This window comes from Dipodomys merriami, unplaced genomic scaffold (assembly GCF_024711535.1).
Source record: "Dipodomys merriami isolate MVZ:Mamm:240054 unplaced genomic scaffold, mDipMer1.0.p SCAF_21, whole genome shotgun sequence".
NCBI classification, from domain to species: Eukaryota; Metazoa; Chordata; class Mammalia; order Rodentia; family Heteromyidae; genus Dipodomys; species Dipodomys merriami.
The window spans coordinates 8,936,147-8,959,164 of NW_027203493.1; the positions used below are offsets into that span (position 1 = coordinate 8,936,147).

Consider the following 23,018-nt stretch of genomic DNA (forward strand, 5'->3'; position numbering starts at 1 on the left):
GAAAGAACTGGGCTCAGAGAGGGTAAGTAGGCAGACTCAAGACCACACAGCAAGTAACTGGATGAATGTGCCTGGTTATAACCAAGCTGTCTCATTTTAGAGACAGACTGACCAGCTGGCTGTATTTCAAACAGACTCTGTACCTTAAGTGTGCACAGAGCCTGAGTGACAGGCTCCTCATCATTTTCAGTGGTATGTCCCAGTGTCAACAAACAGCCTTTTGGTGGAAAGTGAATCATATCACAGAAAGGTTGCCTGGCGTCCTTGGTTGGGCTTGGAGTTTGTGTACAGATCATTAGCTACACAATTAATTCTGCTTCCCTGACATCACCCATCAGGGGGGAAATCTGCCCACTTGAAGCCTGTGTTCCTGACGCTCTGTTGTACCAGGCCCGAGGTAGCACGCTGTCATTAGGTGGAAGCAGGGGCCATCTGTCCTGCCTGGTGCCATCTGTCTTGGTGGCTTCCGGGGGAAGCTGGACGACCCCCCTTAGGGAGCAGGAGGTGGGCTGAGGTGAGGGCGGGGGAGGGCAAACAGGGATGAGCCACCAGTGCTTGGCCTCCCGAGTGGCAGCTGGGTCTCCAGGTGTCTTCTCCATCCAAGATTCCCTCGGAAAGAGCAAGAGGAGGGAGAAGATTCTTGTCACTGTCTTCCTGCTCACTGGAGTTAAATTATCCTCTCGGGGATACTAAGATTTTTTTCTCTCTTCTTTTCTCCGTGACTCATGCCTATAATCCTAGCTACTAAGAATGATGAGATTCTGAGGATCAAAATTTGAAACCAGCCCAGGCAGAAAAGTCTGAAAGAATCTGATCTCCTATTAGCCAGCCAAAAGCTAGACTGGAGGTGTGGTTTGAGTGATAGAGTACCATCTTAGAATAAACAAGCTGAGCAAACTCAAGGCCTGAAATTAGCAAAAACAAACAAATAAAGTAATGTGGAGGAGAATGATGAAAGATGTGATACTGATCAAGATTCATTAGTCATAAACTGACATGTTGAATGGTAACCCCTTTGTACAACTACTTAAAGATCATAAAAACATGATTAAAAATAAAACAATAAGAAATTCTGACCTGCTGCAACATAGACAAGACAGAATTATATTATGCTTACTGAATGAACTAGTCCTATCAGATTCTACCTATAGGAGAGACTCTGAACAGTGAAAATCCCAAAGACAAAAGGTAGAAAGATGGGTCCAGGAGCTGGCAATAGGAAGAGCTAAGTAGAGACAGAGGGAGACCTTGGTACATTAGGAATGGGTTACATTTATAATGGTACATTACACAGGGTTAAGATGGAGAATTTTATGTCTGTGTATTTTACCACATCTTAAAAAAAAAAAAAAAAGGAGCTAGGCACTGTTGGCTCACATCTGTCATCCCTAGCTACTCAGAAGGCTGTTCTAAGATGGTACTTGAATCCTACCTACTCAGGGGACAGAACTGAAGAACATTAGGTTCAAAGCCAGCCAGAGCAGGAAAAGCTGTGATGAGATTCTTATCTCCAATGAATCCCCAGGAAACAGGAAGTGGTGCTGTAGTTCAAAGTGATAGAGCACTAGCTTTGAGCAAAAGAGCTCAGGGACAGCACCCAGGCTCTGAGTTAAAGCCCCATGACTAACAAAAAAACACAAACACTGTTCCTCCGGCCTTCAGGGTAGACGTAGCCAGACAGCAGGTGGTGGACTTAGAGGCTTGCGGATATTAGCATCAAGGAGGGAGGCTCTCTGTCTCTCTCCTCTGCCCTGTGTTATGTTGACTTCCACAGTGACTCATCTTGCAGTCATAAACAGGGCCACAAGCTTCCTGCCTAGGATGTTGGGGGGAGGAAATGGGGAGGGGAACTACAACTATCTGTACCAGGACAGGTACCACTCCAGAGCTACAAAAAGCCATTAAGATACTGCTGAGAGCTAGTAAGATCAGACCAAACAAAATTCATGCCAGGAGCTGGGCATGAATAGGGTTCACTGCTATAATCTTAGCTACTCAGGAAGCTGAGATCTGAGGATCACAATTGGAAACCAGCCCTGGCAGAAAAGTCTGTGAGACTCTCATCTCGAATTAACCACCAGAAAACTGGAAGGGTGCTGCGGCTCAGTGGTAGAACACGAGCTTTAAACAAAAAAGCTCAGTAACAGTGCCCAGGCCTTGGGTTCAAGCCCCAGGTTCGGCATACACACAGAAACACACACACACACACACACACACACACACACACACACACAAGAATTGAGCTGGCAATGATTTTCACATTGAAAACATAAAATCAGAGTAAGGTGTGGTGCTACATGACAGTAATCCCCACATTCAGTAGACAGAGACAGGAGGATGTAGAGATTCAGGCCAGTCTAGGCCACAAGGCAAGACCCTGTCTCAGGGAAAACGAAGAAACAAAAATGAAAAGAAAATAAACCCAAATCAGTCAAGCCAGACCAAATTGGGAACTAAACCCAGCCCTCCTCTAAAACTGACTGTGTTGAAATAAAGCCAAATATAAACACACACAAATGCCCAAAGCTCCTGAATTGTCCTCAGTTGTGGTTCCAACAAGTGGCAGACCGGGTGACTCCAAGCCAGTGAGAAAGAAAACATGGACTGTGTTTAACTTTGCTTCTGAAGAGGAAAGGGGTCAGAGGAGGACTCCCCACTCTACCCCCCCAAAATAAACTACAACAGGCCATCACTGGCATTGCCATGGATAGACAGATGGACAGACAAAAGGATGAGGAAAGCGATGGATGCTTGAGTGACTTGTGCATGCAAATGGTGGGTGACTGCCAGGCAGGAAGTCCCCTGTTTTGCTAACGAGCCTAATTTGTATCTGCAGTTCAACATTAAGAAATCCACGGAGCCTGTCCAGCCCCGAGCCCTTCTCAAGTTCCCAGACATCTACGGCCCCAGGCCGGCTGTGACAGCTCCAGAAGTGATCAACTATGCGGACTACAAACTGGGGACCACCCAGGAGGCTACTGCGCCCACCAGCTCCCAGGCCCTGAGTGACAGCCGCCTCAAGAAGCAGGTCACAGAGGAGCTGTTCATCCTTCCCCAGAACGGTAAGGGTCTCCTGCCCCGCATGGGCAGCACGCAGTGGGGACTGGTCAGTCCCCACTGTGTGTCTGGGGATAGCATTCCTTGGCCTGGCTCTGGTGATGTGGCACTGGACACTGGGCAGGCCAGTGGGCAACAGGACCTGTCTTCCTGTGGAACGCTGTTACTCAGCTTTTGGTGAAGCCTTTTCGCTCTCCACTAGGAAAAACAAGAGTCCCTTTCAAGTCATATGAATGAGACACAGGGTCGTGGCTAAAAACAGGGGCTTCTGAAACCTGGGTAAAATTGTCTGCCTTTTTATGTATTTGCTGTGTGGCATCAACCCCACTAACTTCTCTAGGCCTCAGTTTCTTCACCTATAAGATGGAATTCTATTAGTTAGGCCCTGCCAGTTAGTTTGGAAGTACCATATTGCCTATAAAACTCTCAGCTCCCTGCTTTCAAAAGGTATGGTTAAAGCCATCACTGGTGGTTCATGCCTGTAATCCTAGCTACTCAGGAGGCTGAGATCTGAGGATTGCAGCTCAGAGGCAGCCTGGAAAAGTCTATGAGACTCTTATTTCCAACTAACCACCAGAAAACCGGAAGTGGAGCTGTGGTTCGAAGTGGTAGAGTGCTAGCCTGGAGTGAACGAGCTCAGGGTCAGCGCCCAGGTCCCAAGTTCGAGCTCCACACCAAAAAGACCAAAAACCTCAAAAGGCATGGCTATCGTTTATATTTCTTTTGTTAGAATGAATGTCTGAAAGGGGACAGCTTGGAACACTGAGGGAGGAGCTTCTTAGGAAGGGACTCATGAAGCCAGGAGGACACCCATCACGTGACCTAGGTTTTATGCTATGCCATTGGTGAGGGAGGTGGTAGAGTGAAAGCATCCTACCAGCTTTGACATTGACCTCACCTTGAACCATCTTCTAGCCATTGGACAGGTGCCCCACTGTTCTGGCTCAGAAGCACAGTGGTCAGCCTGGCATTTCTGGAACTGATTCAAGTCATACTACAGGGTGAACCAATCCTGACTGACTTTCATGAGCTTTGCTCATTTGGAGCATTCCTCCCTGACACACACCTCTTTTAGGGGCCACTAATGGAGTTGAATTCAAGGGTCTTGCACATGCTTTGCTTACTTGGCTCGGTTGGTTGATTTCACTCTAGCACTTGAACTATGCCCCCAGTCTAGGTTTTTGCTGGGGATTTTGGAGATGGACTCCCACAGTTTCTATCCCAGCTAGCTTTAAACCTTAGTCCTCTAGATCTCAGACACCTGGGTGGTTAGATGAAAGGCATACATACTGCAGCCCATTCTAAATAGGCTTAAATGGACCCACTGAAGACTAGAAAGCTGCGGGGAGGACTGGCCCACACGAGGACCCTAGGGGTCACTCATCACTCAGGACCCCTTCTCCCAGGAGCCCAAGGAGGCTTAAGGCTTGGAGAGAATCAAAGGAACATGGGGAGCTGAGCAGCATCTGGCCTTTGAAGAATGCCTTAGAAGACAACAGCTTAGTTTTGATCCATGGAAATCTTTTGTGAGTGGTGCCAGCCCCTGGCTTCTCCCTGATGAGATACACAGTAAATGGCAGAGTCCACTTGCAGATGCTGACCCGAACCCCAACTACTATAAGAGATCCAAGAGGAGAAGAGGAGAGGTTCTGACAGTGCAGACTGATGGCAGCCTGGGAGCTGAGAGCTAGGGTACCACTAAGGCCCTCCTTACACTGGTGGTACTTGGATGCCTGAAAGATGGAAGACAGGGAGGTCCTGGGCACAGGTGCAGCTCCACACACTGGGACATCCTGGCTGATCTGTTCCTTTGTTAGATGCCTCAGGGACAATTTGACTACTTGCAGGAATCCCATAATAAGCCCTTTTGCAGGGATTAATTGTCCTCTATATTTGTACCCTCTGAATTTGTTCTGAGAACCAGAGTCTAATTCTAGTTTGCCTCAAGTGGCATCTGCTATAACTGTGGCTCCTGTAGCCTTTTTTTTTTGTCGGTTGTAGGACTTGAACTCAGGGCCTTGGCACTGTCCCTGAGCCTCTATGTGTTCAAGGCTAGCGTTCTACTACTTGAGCCACAGTGCCACTTCCAGTTTTTGAGTGGATAATTGGAGATAAGAGTCTCATAGGGACTTTTCTGCCTGGGCTGGCTTCAAATGGCTATCCTTAGATCCCAGCCTCCTGAGTACCTAGGATTACAGGTGTGAACCACTGGTGCCCAGTTGCTACTGTAGCCTTTAATTGTTTCATTATGTTTGATACCTGAGAATCTTGGGATCCTGTTCGGGAGAGGGGCAAAGCGAGTAACACTGATGGTTTTAGGAACTTCCAAATTAAAGATAAGATCATCTAGTCACTCAGTAAGTGTTGAGTATATATTAAAGTAAAAGCACACTTACCAGCCAGGCACTGGTGGAGGAGTACACCTGTAATCCTAGCTACTCAGGAGGCTGAGATCTGAAGACTGCAATTCAAAGACAGCCTGGGCAGGAAAGTCCATGAGACTCCAAGCGGAGGTATGGCTTAAGTGGTAGAACTCCAACCTTGAGCACAACAGTGCAGAGATAGTACCCAGGCCCTGAGTTTAAGCCATAGTATTAAGCACATGCACACACATGCACGCGCGCATGCACACACACACACACACACACACACACACACACACACACACACACACACACACACGCTTTTACCCTGACCCTTTTGCTCTTGAAGGTCTCTTCCCAGCTGTTCACCCTGGGGAACAGGAGGAGGTGGCACTGGGTATCAGCTGGGGACAACCATGATCACCAGGGCTACACAGACTGGGACAGCTTCCCTTACTGAGAACACTCACCATAAGCCAAGCTCTGGGCTAGGAACTTCCCCTGCCTTTATTCATTTCATGCTTTCAATGACTATAGAAAAGAGGAGCTCTTAACCTCTTCATTATACAGATGAGGAAAGTGAGGTTCAGAGAAGTGCAAGACCATACTGGTATTATGTAGCATCTCATGTCTGCCCACATCTTGACTACTGGGTGCTGATGTCCTTTGAGCTAAAGCCCCCTGTGACTGCTGATTGCCCTGGTGTGGCTGCTGCCTGGGGTGCTTGGGTTTGTGGCTTAGGTGGCTGCTGTGGGATGAGTGTGACAAGGGACTCAATGGCGAGCCCTGACTATCTTACAGGAGTGGTGGAGGATGTCTGTGTCATGGAGACGTGGAACCCGGAGAAGGCTGCCAGCTGGAACCAGGCCCCCAAACTCCACTACTGCTTAGACTACGACCAGCAGAAGGCTGAGCTGTTCGTGACTCGCCTGGAAGGTACTGCTTTGCTGTTGGTTTTCAGGCGGATGAGAGGGTCTACAGCTGGAGGAGCATGGTTAGCACTCCAGGAAAAATCCTCAACACAGGCTGCTCCAACATGGAAATAGTTTCTCTCCCTAACTATGTAAAATGGGGATTCTTATTTTTTTTTTTTTTGTCAGTCATGAGGCCTGAACTCTGGGCCTGGGCGCTGTCCCGCAGCTCTTCAGCTCAAGGATAGCGCTCTACCACTTGAGCCACAGCACCACTTCTGACTTTTTCTGCTTATATGGTGCTAAGGAATCAAACATAGGCCTCATGTATGCAAGGCAAGCACTCTATCACTGAGCCACCTTCCCAGCCTGGGATTCTTACTCTTTTTTCTTTAAAAGCCGGTACTGGAGCTTGAACTCTGGGACTAGGTATTGTCCCTTGGCTCTTTCACTCCAGGCTACCCCTTTACCACTTGAGCCACAGCTCTACTTCTGGCTTTTTAGTGATTAACTGGAGATAAGAGTCTCATAGACTTTCCTACCCATGCTGGCTTTGAACTGTGATCCTTAGATTTCAGCCACGTGAGTAGCTAGGATGATAGGTATGAACCACTGGCTTCCAGAAAAATGGGGTTTCTTGATTGGTAGACATCTCTCATCCAAATGGTGATTTGAGGAGCAGGCTCCTTCCACCTACCCTGTACCTCAGCCTCCTGTTAACTCTACTCACAAGTGGATGGAGGAATGGGAGCGCCAGAGGGCACAGCTGCTCCCAATTAGTCTAAACTGGATATGGCATAAGTCACTTTTGCTCACATCCCATTGGCCAGAGCCCAGTCGCATGGTCACACCTCTCTGTAAAGGAGCTTGGGAAGTGTGGGCCTATAGAGCTGCCCAGGAAGAAGGGATATGAGCTTTTGGTAAACAAAAGCAATCTCTGTCATAGGGGCCTTTGAATCAGACAGGGCTTCATGCTGGACAAGAGGGTCTTTGGAAAGTCAGGACCAGTCCATCTTTCTGAGGGGCCAGGATGTTTTTAGTGTTGCTACCCCTGACAATTCACTTCACCATCAACAATCAAAGCCAAGACTTTGCAGAGGAATGAGGGCTGGCTGTGGTACCAGATGTTTGGTTTCTGTGGTTAATTTCCTTTTGTTTCTGTATTAGCTTTCTATCACTGGGACCAAATGCCTGAGGAAATTAACTTAAAAAGAGAAGTCAAGACTACATCCCAGTGACCTCACAGCCAGAGCCTTCGTGGGCATTTGTGATCCAGTTCCTCACAGTTTTATCTTTGGCACTGGAGTTGGAATCTAGGGCCTTACACATACTAAACATGTGCTTTGCCACTAAGCTATACTTCCAGGCTGGTTGCCTGCCTGCCTGCCTGCCTGCCTGCCTGCCTGCCTTCCTTCCTTCCTTCCTTCCTTCCTTCCTTCCTTCCTTCGTTCCTTCGTTCCTTCCTTCCTTCCTTCCTTCGTTCCTTCCTTCCTTCCTTCCTTCCTTCCTTCTTTCCTCCCTCCCTCCCTTCTTCTTTCCTTCTTTCCTTTCCCTCTTTCTTTCTCTCTCTCTTTCTTTCTTTCTTTCCTTTCTTTCTTTCTTTCTTTCTTTCTTTCTTTCTTTCTTTCTCTCTCTCTCTTTCTTTTTTCTTCTTCCATTTTATTGTCTTTTAAGACTTTTTTTATTGTAAAGATACTATACAGAGGGTTACAGTTACATGAGCAAGGTAATGAGTACACTTCCTATTGAGCATTGTAACCCCCTCCATTATTTCCCCCCTACCATCCCTTCCCTCCCTACTTTCCCCAAGGTTCTTTTTTTTAAAATTGTGATTAAGTAATTACATAATTTCCCAAATTTCACAGTATTGTGGAATAATGATGCTTATTTAAAGTCACAAGTTCATTCTAACTTTCCTGGAGCAGATTGTCTATCACAGTCTCTTTTAAGACTTTTAAGCTCTTTCATATGCTTTAGCACACTTGGTCTTATCAAAGTTCCATTTTACAGACTAGCAAACTGAGGGGTGACAACGCCTTGGTATGACTTGTCCAGGATGATTCCGACCCAGCAGTAGGAAGCTCTGTCAGGAGCCTGGTGTCAGTTCTTCCCTTGCACTTCCGGTGAAATGTCAGCTCCCACTTGCCACATTTTCCACTGAGGTGCCAATCACCCAGGCTCCTCAGTAAGGGGCGGAGTGTGCCTGGGTAAATCACACTGTGACGTACCTGCCACGTGACTTACCCAGAGGCTATAGCTTGGCCCCTCAATGTTCCCCTAAAAGTACATGGAGTAGCCTTGCTCCCTGCTGTGGCAATATGGGGGCGGGGCGGGAGTGGGCTTTAAGAGGTAGAAGCCTAACTGAGTTCTGATGGCTCATGCCTGACATCCTAAATACTCAGGAAGCTGAGATCTAAGGATGAAGGTTCAAAGCCAGCCCAGGCAGGAAAGTTTGTGATACTTTTATCTCCAATTAACCAACAGGACATTAGAAGTGGAGCTGTGTCTCAAAGTGATAGAGAGCTAGCCTTGAGCAAAAGAGCTCAGGGACAGCACCCAGGCCCCAAGTTCAAGCCCCACAACCACCACCACCACCAACAAAAGAGGTTAGGCCTAGTGGGAGGTCTTTAGGTCACTGGGAATATGTCCCTGAAGAGGTCTGTGGGTCCCTGGTCGTCCTTCTGACTCTTGTCTGCATCTTGGGCAGTCCATGAATAATTTTGCTTAGCTACCTACCCACCTGCACTATGACCAGCTGCCTGATTACAGGTTGAAAAAGCAGCAGGACCAACTGATCATGAAATAGAAGGTCCCAAGCAGTGAGCCAGAATCAGCCTCTTTGCTCTTTATAAGCTGGTCCTCATGGGGTTTTGTTACAGTGATGGAAAGCCAACTGACACGGTCCACCTTAGGATACATTAAATACACCCAGGCTCAGATTATACAACATCAATGGGGGAGCATCCAAGTGATTCACACTATAAGTGGCCGTGTGGTAAATATGCAAAGTACAGAACCTATAGATCACAGTGTCCCCAGTGGCCCTAATGACAGTGAAGTCAAACCAGGGCCCTGGGGGATTGGGGAAATTGCAGAGTCTTCTGGTCAGAGGGGCTCCAGGAAGCAGTGATTCTTATCATCGTTCTCCAAGGAAGATGGAAGATGAGGTGTACTGATGGTGATCTCTCCTCCCTCCTTTCCTTTCTTCCTTTTTATTCTGGGGCGGGGACAGTCTTGAAGTTTGAACTCAGAGCCTTCTACTCTCATTTGGCTGGTGCTGTATCACTTTAGCTATGCCTCTAGTACAGCTTTATGCTGATTAATTAGAGATGGAGTCTTGCAGGCTTTTTTGTTTGTTTTCTAACCTAGGCTGGCCTCAAACTGCCATCCTCCATATTTGAGCCTCTCAAGTAGCTGGGATTACAGGTGTGACCCACCTGCACCTGACTCATTTCCCATTTCTAAATGTCTTGCTACAAGTCCACTCCTGAGACCCAAGGTAGTTAGTTATCCCTGGGATCTGTCGACACTTGAAGGCCGTTACCATTAAGGTGGATTCTACAGCTCTGATCCAGGATGTAGTTCATCTGAGTTCCCTTATCTTCCGGCCTGCAGCTGTGACCAGTGACCACGAAGGAGGCTGTGACTGCTATGTCCAAGGCAGTGTGGCCATCAAGACCGGCTCCGTGGAGGCCCAGACAGCCCTGAAGAAGCGGCAGCTGCACACGACCTGGGAGGAGGGCTTGGCGCTGCCCCTGGCGGAGGAGGAGCTCCCCACGGCCATCCTGACGCTCACCCTGAGGACCTGCGACCGCTTCTCCCGCCACAGTGTGGCTGGGGAGCTCCGCCTGGGCCTGGATGGGGTGTCCGTGCCTCTGGGGACCGCGCAGTGGGGCCAGCTGAAGACTTCCGCTAAGGTAAGTTCGCCTTGCGGCTGGAAGGCTGAAGCCTGCTGGTGGAGTACAGGAGGGGAGATCTCCAGGCTGGGCAGAAAGGCAGCATGGGGTCCTGAACAGGCCATCCTGGAGCTGAGCCAAGGCCCCAAACTCAGGGTTCCTAGCACCTGCTCCCAGGGGGTCCTCCTGCTTGCTACGCGGATGTCCCTGCCATCATGGGCAGTAACGTGGTGTGTGCTCCAGGACTGTCCTTGTCTCCCTGCTCTGCATAGGTCCTGCAGGGATGAGTGCAGAGGGAGGGAGGAAAGAAGGGAGGAGAGTAGAGTCCCTCTGTTTGTAGAATTTCCAGACCAAGGGATGAGCTGATGCAGCTCACAGTGATCATGACAAACTAACCTGCCTTGACATATCTAAGAGGAGCTGTGTCCAAAAGGCTGTGATGGAGAATTCTAGAAGGCCTGAGCGGAGTGTGTGTGTGTGTGTGTGTGTGTGTGTGTGTGTGTGTGAATAGTGTGTATACTAGGCTCTGATGGAGCCACCTGGAGGGGGGGGGGGGACGGTGCAGACCAGAGCTGGGTGGTCTAGGCAGGCACTCCTGGATGATTTCCCCTGCCCTGGAGGTCATGAGTCGCAGATTCTGCTGTGACACCACTCTGTTGAGAAAGGGGCTCCTGAGAGCAAACCCTTGCCTCCCCGCTCCACTGGCCAGGGCAGCAAGGGGCTGGGGAAGGTGCGTGTGCCGTGTGGGGCCTCCAGGGCGGGTGGGCAGTGCTGTGTCTAGGGATGGGCTTGAGACTTCCTGTCACAGGTGGCATTTGCTGTGACCTGGGCTGCAGTCATCAACCCAGCCATCAGGGTGGTGTTTCTGAGACTCCCTGTACCTCGGTGGTTACTCTCAGGACTTTACCTGACTTTTTTTCCCCCATTTTCCCAATGAGCCACATGGTGATGGGGGTGGGGGGATATCAGGATCACTCACCCCATTTACAGACTGAGCCCACCCATGCTCACCCAGGCAAGGTCATTCTGACTCTAAATCCTGGGCTACCTAGTCAGCCTGACAAGCAAGATTCATGACTGGTGGGGGCCTTCCCTTGTAGCATCTAGATTGCTAGATTGTAGGAAGAAAACATTTCACTCCCGCTGGCTTCTTTGGGGTTTGAACTCAGGGCCTTCTGCTTGCTAGGCAGGTACTCTCCCACTTGAGCCATGCCTCTGGCTCTCCTTTAGTTACTTTTTAAGGAGCACCTTGAGTTTATGCCCCGGCTCACCTGGACCACTCTTTTCCTGTTTGTACTTCCTGCATAGCTGCGATGACAGGTGGTGTCACTGTGCCCAGCTTTTTATTGGATTAGTTGAGATGAGGTCTTGTGAGATTTTTCTTCTCCTGGCTGCCAGCCCATCTCAGCCTCCCAAGTAACTAGGATTACAAGCTGGAGCCATGGTACATGCCTGGCTACATCTGGCCTACGTTTTGCCATCATTCCTTGTCCCGTGTTTCTTTCTCAGTGTTAGAAAGTTGCTAGATAGCTCAAACATGCTCTTCGATGGGTGGGGAATTTGTTGGGGGCGGCTGGGGAGGGCATGTGGGGGAGGGATTGGGAGGAAAACTACCACTTGGGTTTCCTATATTAGTACACTGGCTTTGAAGGAACAGAGGTTTCCCTGTGGGGTTTGAGGCTTTGGATGGCCCCAGCAGGGTTCTCATTCAGTCTAGGCAGCAGTCTCAGATGACTTCCAGATCCCTTCTATTCCCCCAGGAAAGCCTTAGTGTGCATTTCCCACAAATCCCTCAGCTAGCTCCTGCAGTGCACTGGGCACCATGCCAGGATCTGGCAACCGAGCCGTCTGTACCTGGAGCTCTGCATCTGTACCTGGAGCCCTGCCCTCTGCAGCTCATCCCTCCTCATGACTCCTCATTCTCCTTGCAGCCGTCACTGCTCCGAAAATATCCAGTCACATCCACCTCCCCAAATGGTGTGTCAGGCAGGAGGGAGTCCCAGGCTCAGCCAGGGTGCCCCACCTGGGTGGAGGGAAGGACTGATTGGAACTGGGGGAGGAGGGCAGGGTGACTGCAGATGCTGCACCCTGAGGTGTTTCTTCTCCAGGCTACAGTGAGTTAACAGAGACGCCGCAGTGCCCTTGTTCTAGATGGAAGACATTCAGCCCAAAGTGGCATGTGCGTCATCAGGGACCACAGTACGCCCCACTTCCAGGGAGGCCTTGAATGATTCACTGAGAGGCATAGAAAAGGGAGGAGGACTGCCCAGGAGAAGAAGGAGGAAGAAAGGGTTATTCTTGTTGGCAGGTATTTTAAGCAGCTGCATTATCTGCTATCGATGCTATAGCCAGCAGGGCTGGCCCAGGTGCTCACCCTGCACAGCCACGAGAAGTCCCTTGGGGTAGACTGGTATAGGCTCCTCTTAGTCTGGAGGGGGAGGGAGTAGAGGCCTCAAGCCTAATCACTGTAGGGCCACAGCCAAGGCCAGACATAGACCCACTACTGATAAATGGTAAGTAGGTGTCCATCCCAGCTCTACCACCCTGCTGGGAGCCTGGCACTAGTCCTCAGGTTTCGTGACTTCCTTGTGAAATGAGAGTGTGGGCAGACTGTTTACTAGGAGCAGAGCACACTGGATCTGGGACTGGGGTTTCCTTTTGTTGTTGTTGTTGTTTTGGGCTGGTACTAGAATTTGAATTCAGGACCTCATGATCTTGCTTGGCTTTTTTGCTCAAGGTTGGCACTGTCCCTCTTAAGCCATACCTCCACTTCTCTTTTTTGTTGTTGTTGTTGTTGTTGGTTGATTGAAGATAAGAGTCTCCTGGACTGTTCTTCCTGGACTGGTTTCGAATCACAATCCTCAGATCTCAGCCTCCTGAGTAGCTAGGATTACAAGTGGCACTTACTCTTTTTAGGAGTATGAGCTCCTTAAGTTTTCATAACTCCATAAAGGGAGCTCATCTATGCCCATTTTATAGATGAGGAAGCAGAAATGTCTAGGAACTTGCCCAAGGTCACACAGCTGTAAAGGATATGACCAAACTTCTCAGTCTGTGCCCTCCCTCAACATTATGTCACCTTGCTCTGGATTATTGATAATAAAAATTGTGGTTTTGTGAATCATCATTTGAATTATAATTTATCACCATTAATGAGGACTTACTAAATGAATCAATTCTGTTTTTCCCATTAGCCGACATTGATGTATCACTTCCAGTCTGTCTCTCTCATGGATTGCAAGTTTCCTGGAGGCAGATGGTATTTTCCTCTCTGCTATTATAGAAGCATCTAGAACACAAAATATGTCCTTTAAGCATGTTTGTTGACTGGACAAATCCCCTTCCTCCTGATAAAGGACATTTGGAAAAGGGAAGGGAAGTGTTATGTGTCGCACGGTGCTGGGCTCTACCCCACTGTCTAGTTTCTGTTAAGCACAGAGGTTCTGTGAATCTGCTGGGAGCTGGGCCCTGGGCTGCAGGGTTGAGTCTTGGGCTGGGGCTGGGCCCTGCGCTGGGGATTGAGTCCTGGGCTGGGGGCCCAGTATAGGGTACACAGGAAAACCTATTGCAACCCCCCTGAGCAAAAAAGCATCACCTAGTGGTACTAGAAGGAGGCTTGGGGTGCTCTGTGCTGCTGTCCAGGGGCCTCAACTACACCAGGAGTACAGGATGGAAGAGGACTCCCCAAATTATCATCAGTGTACAATGAGGAAGCCAGAGCTGGAAGGAGGGGGCCAGGCTGCACCGCTGCCTTTAAGGGAAAGCCATCTGCTCTCCAGTCAGAGGAAGAGCTCCACCATGGGCTGACTCCTTCTCTGTCCTACCAGGTCCCCTCCTCTCCTTCCCTCCCCTTGCCCCGAGTTCAGATTGCTATCTCTGTCTCCTGGAAGGGACCTTTTTTTTTTTTTTTAATGTTTTGTCTTTCAAGGACTTGGACTTTCAAAGGAACTCTTGTAGGAGTTCATGGGCACACTCTAAATTGTGTGTGTGTGTGTGTGTGTGTGTGTGTGAGAGAGAGAGAGAGAGAGATACATACGCTTGTGTGCATATGTGCTCAGATGCTTCCTGGAGTTGTCAGCCTCCTCTGCTGAGTGTGGTTATTGATACTTGGTTTTCTCCAGGGACCTAAGTGCATCATCTGCCATCATGGGTCCGCAGCACTATGTTGACATTTCTGGCCTCTCTGTTGACAAAGCAAACCCCTGCCCATTTGATCATGTCACTTTATTGACTCTCTCAGCCAGCAACAGCTGGCCAGGGCCATCTCTTCAAATAAAGAAATGAATCACACCTCCTGCTCCTGCCCTGCCCCCCCAGGAGCCAGATGTCAATCAGTTATTCTCAACCTATCTTCTCCAGAGCCCTAGACTTCCAGAGGCACCCCAGATGCCAGGCGGCAAGGAGTAAGGGTTAAGGGGTCTCCTAGATGTCTCTGTCCCTCTGCTGAGTGGCCACTCATTGCTTTTTGTTCGTTGGTTTGTGCTGCTCCTAGGGCTTGGACTCAGGGCCTGGGTGCTGTCCCTGAGCTTGCTCTACCACTTGAGCCACAGCTCCATTTGTGGCTTTTTGGTGGTTAATTGGAGATAAGAGTTTTACAGACTTTCCTGCCTGAGCTGACTTTGAACCACAATTCTCAGTTCTCAGCCTCCTGAGTAGCAAGGATTCCGGGTGCGAGCCACCAGTGCCCAGTGTGTTTTTATGTGGGATTTAAATACATGATGGTAGGGCTAGGGATGTGGCTTAGTGGGAGAGTGCTTGCCTAGCATGCACGAAGCCCAGGGTTAATTACTCAGTACCACATATACAGAAAAAGCTGGAAGTGGCGCTGTGACTCAAGTGGTAGAGTGCTAACCTTGAGTAAAGAGAAGCTCAGGGACAGTGCCCAGGTAGCACGTCACCCTGCTTTGGGTGTTCCGCTGCCTTCTGAGAAAATGCAGAGCACCCTTAGGTGGGCAGCTTGCGGGCTGATGGGTCAGAAGCCACTGCTGGCACCGCTCCCTTCCTGAGTCCTCCTTGTGTTTCAGGAGCCATCCACAGGAACGGGGGAGGTCCTCCTGTCTATCAGCTACCTCCCCGCTGCCAGCCGCCTGCTGGTGGTACTGATTAAAGCCAAGAACCTCCTCTCCAACCAGTCCAAGGAGCTGCTGGGCAAGGGTAAGTGAGGGGCAGAGGAGAGAGCTAGGCCTCTCTAGCACCAGGACAGTGGTGTGGTTGGATCTTCCCTCATCAATGTCCTTCCCCTGGTTGGAAAGGGTATACGTGCTCTTTGGGGTTCACACCCATTCATTCCTGAACCCATTCCAGCCACAAGGGGCCTGGCAGGTGACTCTGGGGTTCCTTGCTTGGCAAATCCACCATGAGAACACTACTGAGTTGCAGGATGCAAGGGCAAGACTGTATAGTCATGGAGTGGAATCTTCTGGATCCAGGACACTCTAGAGCTGGTTGCATATACCCCGGGGCTGGTGCCAATGTGGGGTGTTCACCCAGGTTCTTTTGTTCCTGACACCCTCTGCTGGCCATTACTGAACCCTTTCCTGTCTCTTCTGTCCTCTCTGCCTTGGCCATCTGCCAGCCCAATGCCCGTTGAGTGTGGGGGACAGCAGAGAATGTGTGGGAATCAGGGCTGAGGTGTCTCTGCCCACCTCTTTTCAAGATTCTGGAAGCTCCAGTTTTTCCTTCTGGATAGCCTGGCACAGGTCCCACACCTTGGGGTTTGAAGCACCATTTCCTGTCCAAGCATGAAAGGAGTCTGGATGAGCAGGATCCCACCCAGGCTGAGAGCCAAGTTCTCAGAGCAACCTATAAATACACTTTTATTTATAGCGGAATACAAAGAATCACTATTATGTTCAGAATCTTTGAGCAAAATATTTGGGGCAAATAAAATTGGAAGAGTTGAGCTGGCAGGTGGATTTCTGAGCCAAAGGTCAGAGTTCAGTGCTTTCTCCCTGTTCCCTCAGGGCCGGTTCTCTGAGGTCTTCCTTTTTCTTTATAGCTCACATCAGGACAATTACAGCACAACTCTCTTATCTCTCAACTGTCTCACTGAAATAACAAACTAACCACCCAGGGGTGATAATTATAGCAATAAATACCACGTAACAATTATTCTCACATTAGCTTCAGGAACCTTGACTAATGAAAAAGCAATGTCCTGAATCTGAGCTCTGAGAGCTCATCTGGTGACCTGTTTGTGGGTTTCTGGGAGGGGACACCATGTGTAATCAGGGCCACCACTGCAGGACCCAGGTGCTAGGGGACAAGGCAATGTGTCTTGAAGTTAAGCAACTCCAGCAAAACTTAACAGAGTGTAAGAAGGCTCAGCCAGCCAGCAGGAGACCTTCTCTCTCAGTAATCAACAGGACATAAGGCTAACTTTTTTTCTGATCCAAGTTTAAAAACCAATCTTCAGGGCATAGAAGCCATTGCTCTGAGGAAATGACCTATGGAAGGGTTCATGGCCCTGATTTCCTGGTGGCATAGAAATATGCCAGAAATATGCCCAGAATGAGCCATCCATAGTTGAGCATCCTGAACCAAAAATGCTAGTCAGGCACTGGTGCCTCATAATACTAACTACTCAGAAAGCTGAGATCTAAGAATCCCAGTTCAAGTCCAGCCTGGGTGGATAAATCTAAGACTCTTACTCCAATTAGCCAACAAAAAAAATCCAGAAGTGGAGGTATGGCTCAAATGGGAGATCTTCAGCTTGAAACAAGAAAAGCTAAGCAAGACCTTGAGGCCATGAGTTTAAGCCACAGTACTGGCACCAGAAAATAAAAATAGAATCCAGAATTTTCCCAAATCTGAAGCTTTCTGAACACAAGGGGAAATTTTCATACCCACATTCTTAGCATCATGCACAAGAATACTAAACATTACAGAATAAAATTATATTCAAGTGGGCACCAGTAATTACACCTGTAATCCTAACTATTCAAGAGGGATCTAAGGACAATGGTTCAAAGCCACCCTGAGCAGGAAAGTCTGTGAGACTCTTATCTCCAATAAACTACTCAGGAAAATCCAGAAGTGGCACTCTGGCTCAAGTGGTAGAATACTAGCTTGAGCAAAAAGAAGCTCTGGGACAGTGTCCAGGTCCTGAGTTCAAGCCCTAGGACTGGCAAAAACAAAAAAAACAAAAAAAAAACAAAAACCATTCAAGCTGTTTGATATATATATATATATATACATATATATATATATGAAGCTTAAATGAAATTTATGTTTGAGTATTCTTCACAAAATATCTCATTATGCATATGCGACTATTCCCAAGTCTGAACACCATCCATCCACATGCTCCAGGCATTTCAGGTGAGGGCTAATTAGTCCATATTGCCATTTTCCACAGTTGAGGCAGGAGTGTTGTCTGGGTCCCCCTTTAGAAAAATGCCTGCTATTCAGTAGGTACTTAATTATCAGGTCAATGTCTTGCCCAGTGGTCGGGTTGAAAGGGACCCCCAAGAAGTATCACTATTCTCATTTGACCTTTCTCTCTTTTTCTTCTTTGTTCATCTTCAGATGTCTCCGTCAAGGTGACCTTGAAGCACCAGGCTCAGAAGCTGAAGAAGAAGCAGACAAAACGGGCCAAACACAAGATCAACCCCGTTTGGAACGAGATGATTATGTTTGAGCTGCCTGACGACTTGTTGCGGGCCTCCAGTGTGGAGTTGGAGGTGCTGGGTCAGGACGAGGAGGGGCGGAGCTGGGCGCTTGGCCACTGCAGCCTGGGCCTGCACGCCTCGGGCTCTGAGCGCAGCCACTGGGAAGAGATGCTAAAAAACCCACGCCGGCAGATTGCCATGTGGCACCAGCTGCACCTGTAAGCCAGCCACTGCCAACCTCCCTTCTCCAGCACAACCCATCCTCCACCCCAGCTGCCCTCTGTAATCTCCTGCTTGTGTCCCATCCTCATTCCAACATTCAGAACACAGACGGATGTACTGGCCAACATCAGGATCCTATTCCTTTCTCAGCATGTTCCTGATTCTAACAGATGAGCCAAGCCAGCAGGGCAGAGTGTGGACATGGGACATTTGGGTCATATTGAAGCCTATATTTCTCTCAGTTGTGTTTTATGGAAAGAGACTCTTCCCAGATATACTCCTGTGTGGGTTTTGCAGGTGAGCTGAGGCCAGATGCAGACAAAGCACCATTTGGGAAACACAGATGCAAAGAATTTTTTTTTCTAAATAAGCATTTCAAAAGTGGCAAAAGAGCTGGGCAACGGTGGCTCACATCTATAACCCTAGCTACTCAGGACTCTGAGACCTGAAAATCCCAGTTCAAAACCAGCCTAGGCAGGAAAGTTTGTAAGACTCCAATTAACCAGCAAATATCTGGAATTAAAGCTATGGCTCAAGTGGTAGAGTGCTGATCTTGAATAAGAAAGCTGAGGATATTACCAGGCCCTGAGTTCAAGCCCCAGGACACACATACACACAATACACTCCATGGTGAAGGAAATGAAATGATTGTGGATCGACTTACAGAATGAGAATGAGAGATGGGCATGAGAAAACTAGCCAGCCTTTATCCCAGCTGCCACTCTACACAGCAGTCCAGCAGACCTCAGACTTCAGTCGGAAGAGTTACCAGCAGGTTTCAGGGCCACTGTGGACATCCAAGACCAGTGCTCCACTTAAAACAAGCACACGGGGGCTTCCATGCAGTGAAGGGAGGGCTGCTCTTGGAGAGACCCTTCTACAACATACCACCACTGGTTTCCAGACATCCAAGGAGACCTCGATATTAGTATTGGCCAGTTCCAATGCTGGATACCTCAACCACCAGTGTAAAAGTCAGGAGTCTTCTTTTTTTTATTATTAATTATTTTAAGTCTTAGGTTTTAATTTGTGCCTTTCAGATCCTGCTTTTGGACTGCATTGTGTGTTTTTTATGGAAGGATTTTATTATTACATCTTAAAATTGGTTTGCATTCTATTTGGGAAGACCTTCCCTAACAAGGCACAGCTGAAACACCCGTGCTGGTCTCTGGGCTGGATTCTGAGTGTGTGCTGTCTGTTCTCCAGCATCACCATGACAACCTGAGTGACAGACCCTTCCCGCTCAGCATCCCAGCCTCTCAGGAAGAAGTGCATGATGAACTTGGTCTGTGGCATCCGCTTCACAAAAGTGACAATGGGTACAACTTCAAAGAAGTGAAGTGTCTTCCTCTGCCAGTTTGGGGATTTCAATTCATGATAACTGTCCACCGTGTCGTTCCCCATTGTAACAATGTCCCTATTGTTACTTAAATCTAAATGATGAACCTGGATACGTACGTGGATATAATAGTCCCTACCTGTGAACCTGAGGTCCTGCCCTCTGTTAACTAAGACTTGTGTCATGGGGGCCAGCCTGTGTGGATGCCATGACAGATGGAATCGTTTCCATGCTTGCAGGTGTGCCTTGGCTGGGAAGATGCTCCACGGTTCCAGCAGAGCTTCTTTAGGTTATAGTCTTTCACTTTCAACCTGTGGCTAGAAAGCTAGAAAGTTCCCGAATTATCCAGCTCTTTCCAGACCCATCGATTTTGCAGTATGGAACTCCTCTATGTCTACATCCAAACTCTGGGTCTTCAGGGGTACCCTAGTTCCCTGATCTAAGTGAGAATTTCTAGAGGAGATGGCTAAGGATGTTGTCCTTTCCATGAGTTGTGTCCCTCTGGGCCTCTCCCTGACAAGCTGAGCAGGACTTTGTAACTTTTGGTTCATGACTTGGCTTTTCTGCACAGAGAAACACATTCTCTCTGAAGAGACAGAGTATAGAGCTCTTCCATGGACAAACTTTACAGATCGTTGGGAACATTGGTCATTATAATTTTCCAGTCCTTACTAAGTTTTTTGGGGGGGGATATTTGTCTATGGTCCCCAACATCATATTTATAAGGTTGCTCTCTCTACCCTGGTCCTTCTTTTTGGTTGATATGGCAACAAGAGAATTAAATATTCCCCAGGGAAGCTGAAAGCTAGCCAGCAGCTCTCTTCCTGGAAACATCTGTGATTCTAATCTAGGAACATTTGGGTTCTAGACTTTAAAAAAAATCAAGAAACCTGGGCCTATAAACCTGCACTCAGTCCATCTTATAATCCCACTAAAGGGCATTTGAGGTGGGCTGGGGAAGGAGTCCTGATCCCAGAGTACTCATGCTCATTCCATTCATTTCTTTAGCTCTCAAAGGCTCCATTGTTTTCTAGAAGCTAGGTTGCAGACATATGTAGTGCTAGTTCATTCTCCTTCACTGCTGTCAAGTATTCCATTGTGTGGACACATCATATCCTGGTTGGTGCCATATTTCACCACGGGCTAACTCGGGTATGCTCCACCACCTCAGCTAGCAGATGTACAGAGAGAAGACAGGGCTTGGTCTGCATATTCCCTTGTGTATTCCAAGTGCCTAGGATACAGTTGTCTCATTAGGCCCAGATGAATTAAAGGGTGAAGAATAGATTGGGGGGGGGCATGGAAGGGGTGGGGTGGGGGGAGAAGCCAAGCAAGGACATTGTAAATGGCTTAGTCGTGAGTCTTGGTGAATTATCTCAGGCACCTTCACAAGTTGCCTGGGAACTCATTACAATATCTCTATTCACTCCTGCTCCTCATTTACATGTAATGAGCAGAAGAAGACTAATTATGATACTTTCCCACCCAAACTTCATTTGGACACATTTAAAATTAACCCAGAGATGTCAGACTTCCAGTAATCTTTGCATTCCCTTACTTCATCCCAGACATGTTTGTGATTTACTGCCAAATGAAAGGAATTGACTCTGTGCAAACACATCTGATCTTATTTGAAAGGCACACCGTGTGTGTGTGTGTGTGTGTGTGTGTGTGTGTGTGTGTGTGTGTGCGTGCGTGCAGGGAGCATTTTGGAAGAAGAGAGACAGCCACAGTGCTGAGACATTAGAAACCATTCTCATTCATCTGTGACCCCCCTTCTTGTATTGATCAAGATATACTTGTTGAGTGCCTGTCCATCAAGACCTTGCATGCAGCTGTCCATTCCAATCCAAGATGACTTCATGTGGGTTCAATGACAAATCATCAAATCAGAGCTAGGCAGAGAGCAAGCAAGGAGGTCAGTCCCTTCTTCAGGGTTAGTTCCTTTCCAGTGTGAAAGAGTCCTGGGTGGAAGGGAACTGTAGTCTAAACCTCACCATCAAAACAGAAAATTAGTCCTTGTGATTTGTTTCTGCCTTTGTGTTTCTATTGTCAAATGCCGTGTGTGTGTGTGTGTGTGTGTGTGTGTGTGTGTGTGTGTGTGTGTGTGTGTGTGTGTGTGTGTTTTACAGTCCTGAACTGAAGCACAAAAAGACGCATGAGACAATGTAGTCATGTCTGGTGTCAATCTTTGGAGCAAAACCCTTGCCGTGGTAAATAAATGATTTCCCAAGTCAGCAGTTTGATGTTATTTTTGTTTTATCCCCCTTTACATAATGTTTTCAACATATAAAATGTAGGAAAAAATCCTGTGTAATCACTGTGAGCCACCATCAACTTTACTACAACCTGCCAACTAGAGCTGACATACCCTCGGTACCCTTCCCTCAGGAGATCAGGATCCTGAACTTGGGCTCACCATGTTAAAACTCATTTATATTTGGGCTACAGACATGTACACGCAAACCCTCAACAGCATGGAGTACTTTGTGAGTGTGTTCCTATGCTTATTTAAATCATATTTTGTTCAACGTTAAAATCCCAAGCTTCATCTACACAGACATATGTAGTTCTAGTTCATTTCTCTAAGTCTGTGCAGTGGTGGAACAACTCTGGTCCACTTAGCTGAGCTCCATTGTTCCTTCCTCCCATACTCTCTTGGGAAGAAGAGAACCAGAACATTCCATGGGGTTATGGCATACCCTCACAGTGACCAAACAGACACTAAGAAGGCAGAGGTGAGGAGAAAGGAAGGGGGGCGGAACTACTGAGAAGAAGCTGGATGGGCAATGGTCTTAACATCTTGAGTGGAAAAAATTAACAACATGTAATTGAATATAATAGGCCCATCCTCTGTTGAAAACAATCTGGGCTAAGCTTCACTCATCCCCAGCAGCACCATTGGGAAACTGCTGGTGGAAGATGGTCCAATCAAGGCTCAGGCCCACACAGTAGGAAACATGGGAGATGAGGAGGAATGGTTTATCTGCAATGGCTGGAGGGGTTTTCTCAAAGAGATTCTTGTGGGGTAAATACACATAAAGGAGCTGTTTTATTATAAACTGTGTGGGCAATACTTCCCTCAGCCAGATCTGTAGACGAGGCCCTTGAATCACCTGCTGGAAGTCACGTCCAATGGGAGGAGGGGGTGAAGAGCAGGAAGCAGCTACTGAGATCTCTTCTAGTTCTAACCTGACACCAGGCAGGCTTTTCTTCCCTGCCATCCAGGTGATGGTCGATGGAGTCATTCAGAACATGGGCAATGAGGCAGGAATTCAACTTTGAGTAAATTTCAATGCTTTTATTAACAATCTTACAGGGATAATATGACAAAAGGAAAGTTTCTGCGTACATATTATGATAAACCAACATAGCTCTATTTGTATCCAGTGTTCTAGGCCCCCCGCCACACAGGTACTATAAAGCGTAGTCTGAGGAAATAATAACATTGAATTGTTTCTTATTTAAAGAAAGAAAGTATTAACATATCAATAGGTATGTGATAATAGACTCCTAGGTGTCTCCCTCCACCCCCACTTATTTTTTCTTTGTGATTGAAATGAAAATGATTCAGCAGCGTGGGTGTGGAGAGAAGGAGAGAGGCCAGGTTGAAGAAGACA

General features: G+C 48.0%; 1 protein-coding gene across 1 annotated transcript in view; it reads left to right on the plus strand.

Moving 5' to 3' along the window:
- Positions 1–21,635, plus strand: part of Syt13 (synaptotagmin 13) — a 35,877-nt gene extending 14,242 nt beyond the window's left edge. The window contains exons 2-6 of the mRNA XM_070032519.1: positions 2,837–3,062; positions 6,222–6,356; positions 9,947–10,248; positions 15,252–15,381; positions 17,755–21,635. Of these exons, the coding sequence (XP_069888620.1) occupies positions 2,837–3,062; positions 6,222–6,356; positions 9,947–10,248; positions 15,252–15,381; positions 17,755–18,059 (1,098 nt within the window). The 3' untranslated portion in view covers positions 18,060–21,635. The remainder of the gene's footprint in view (positions 1–2,836; positions 3,063–6,221; positions 6,357–9,946; positions 10,249–15,251; positions 15,382–17,754) is intronic.
- Positions 21,636–23,018: the final 1,383 nt, after the last annotated feature.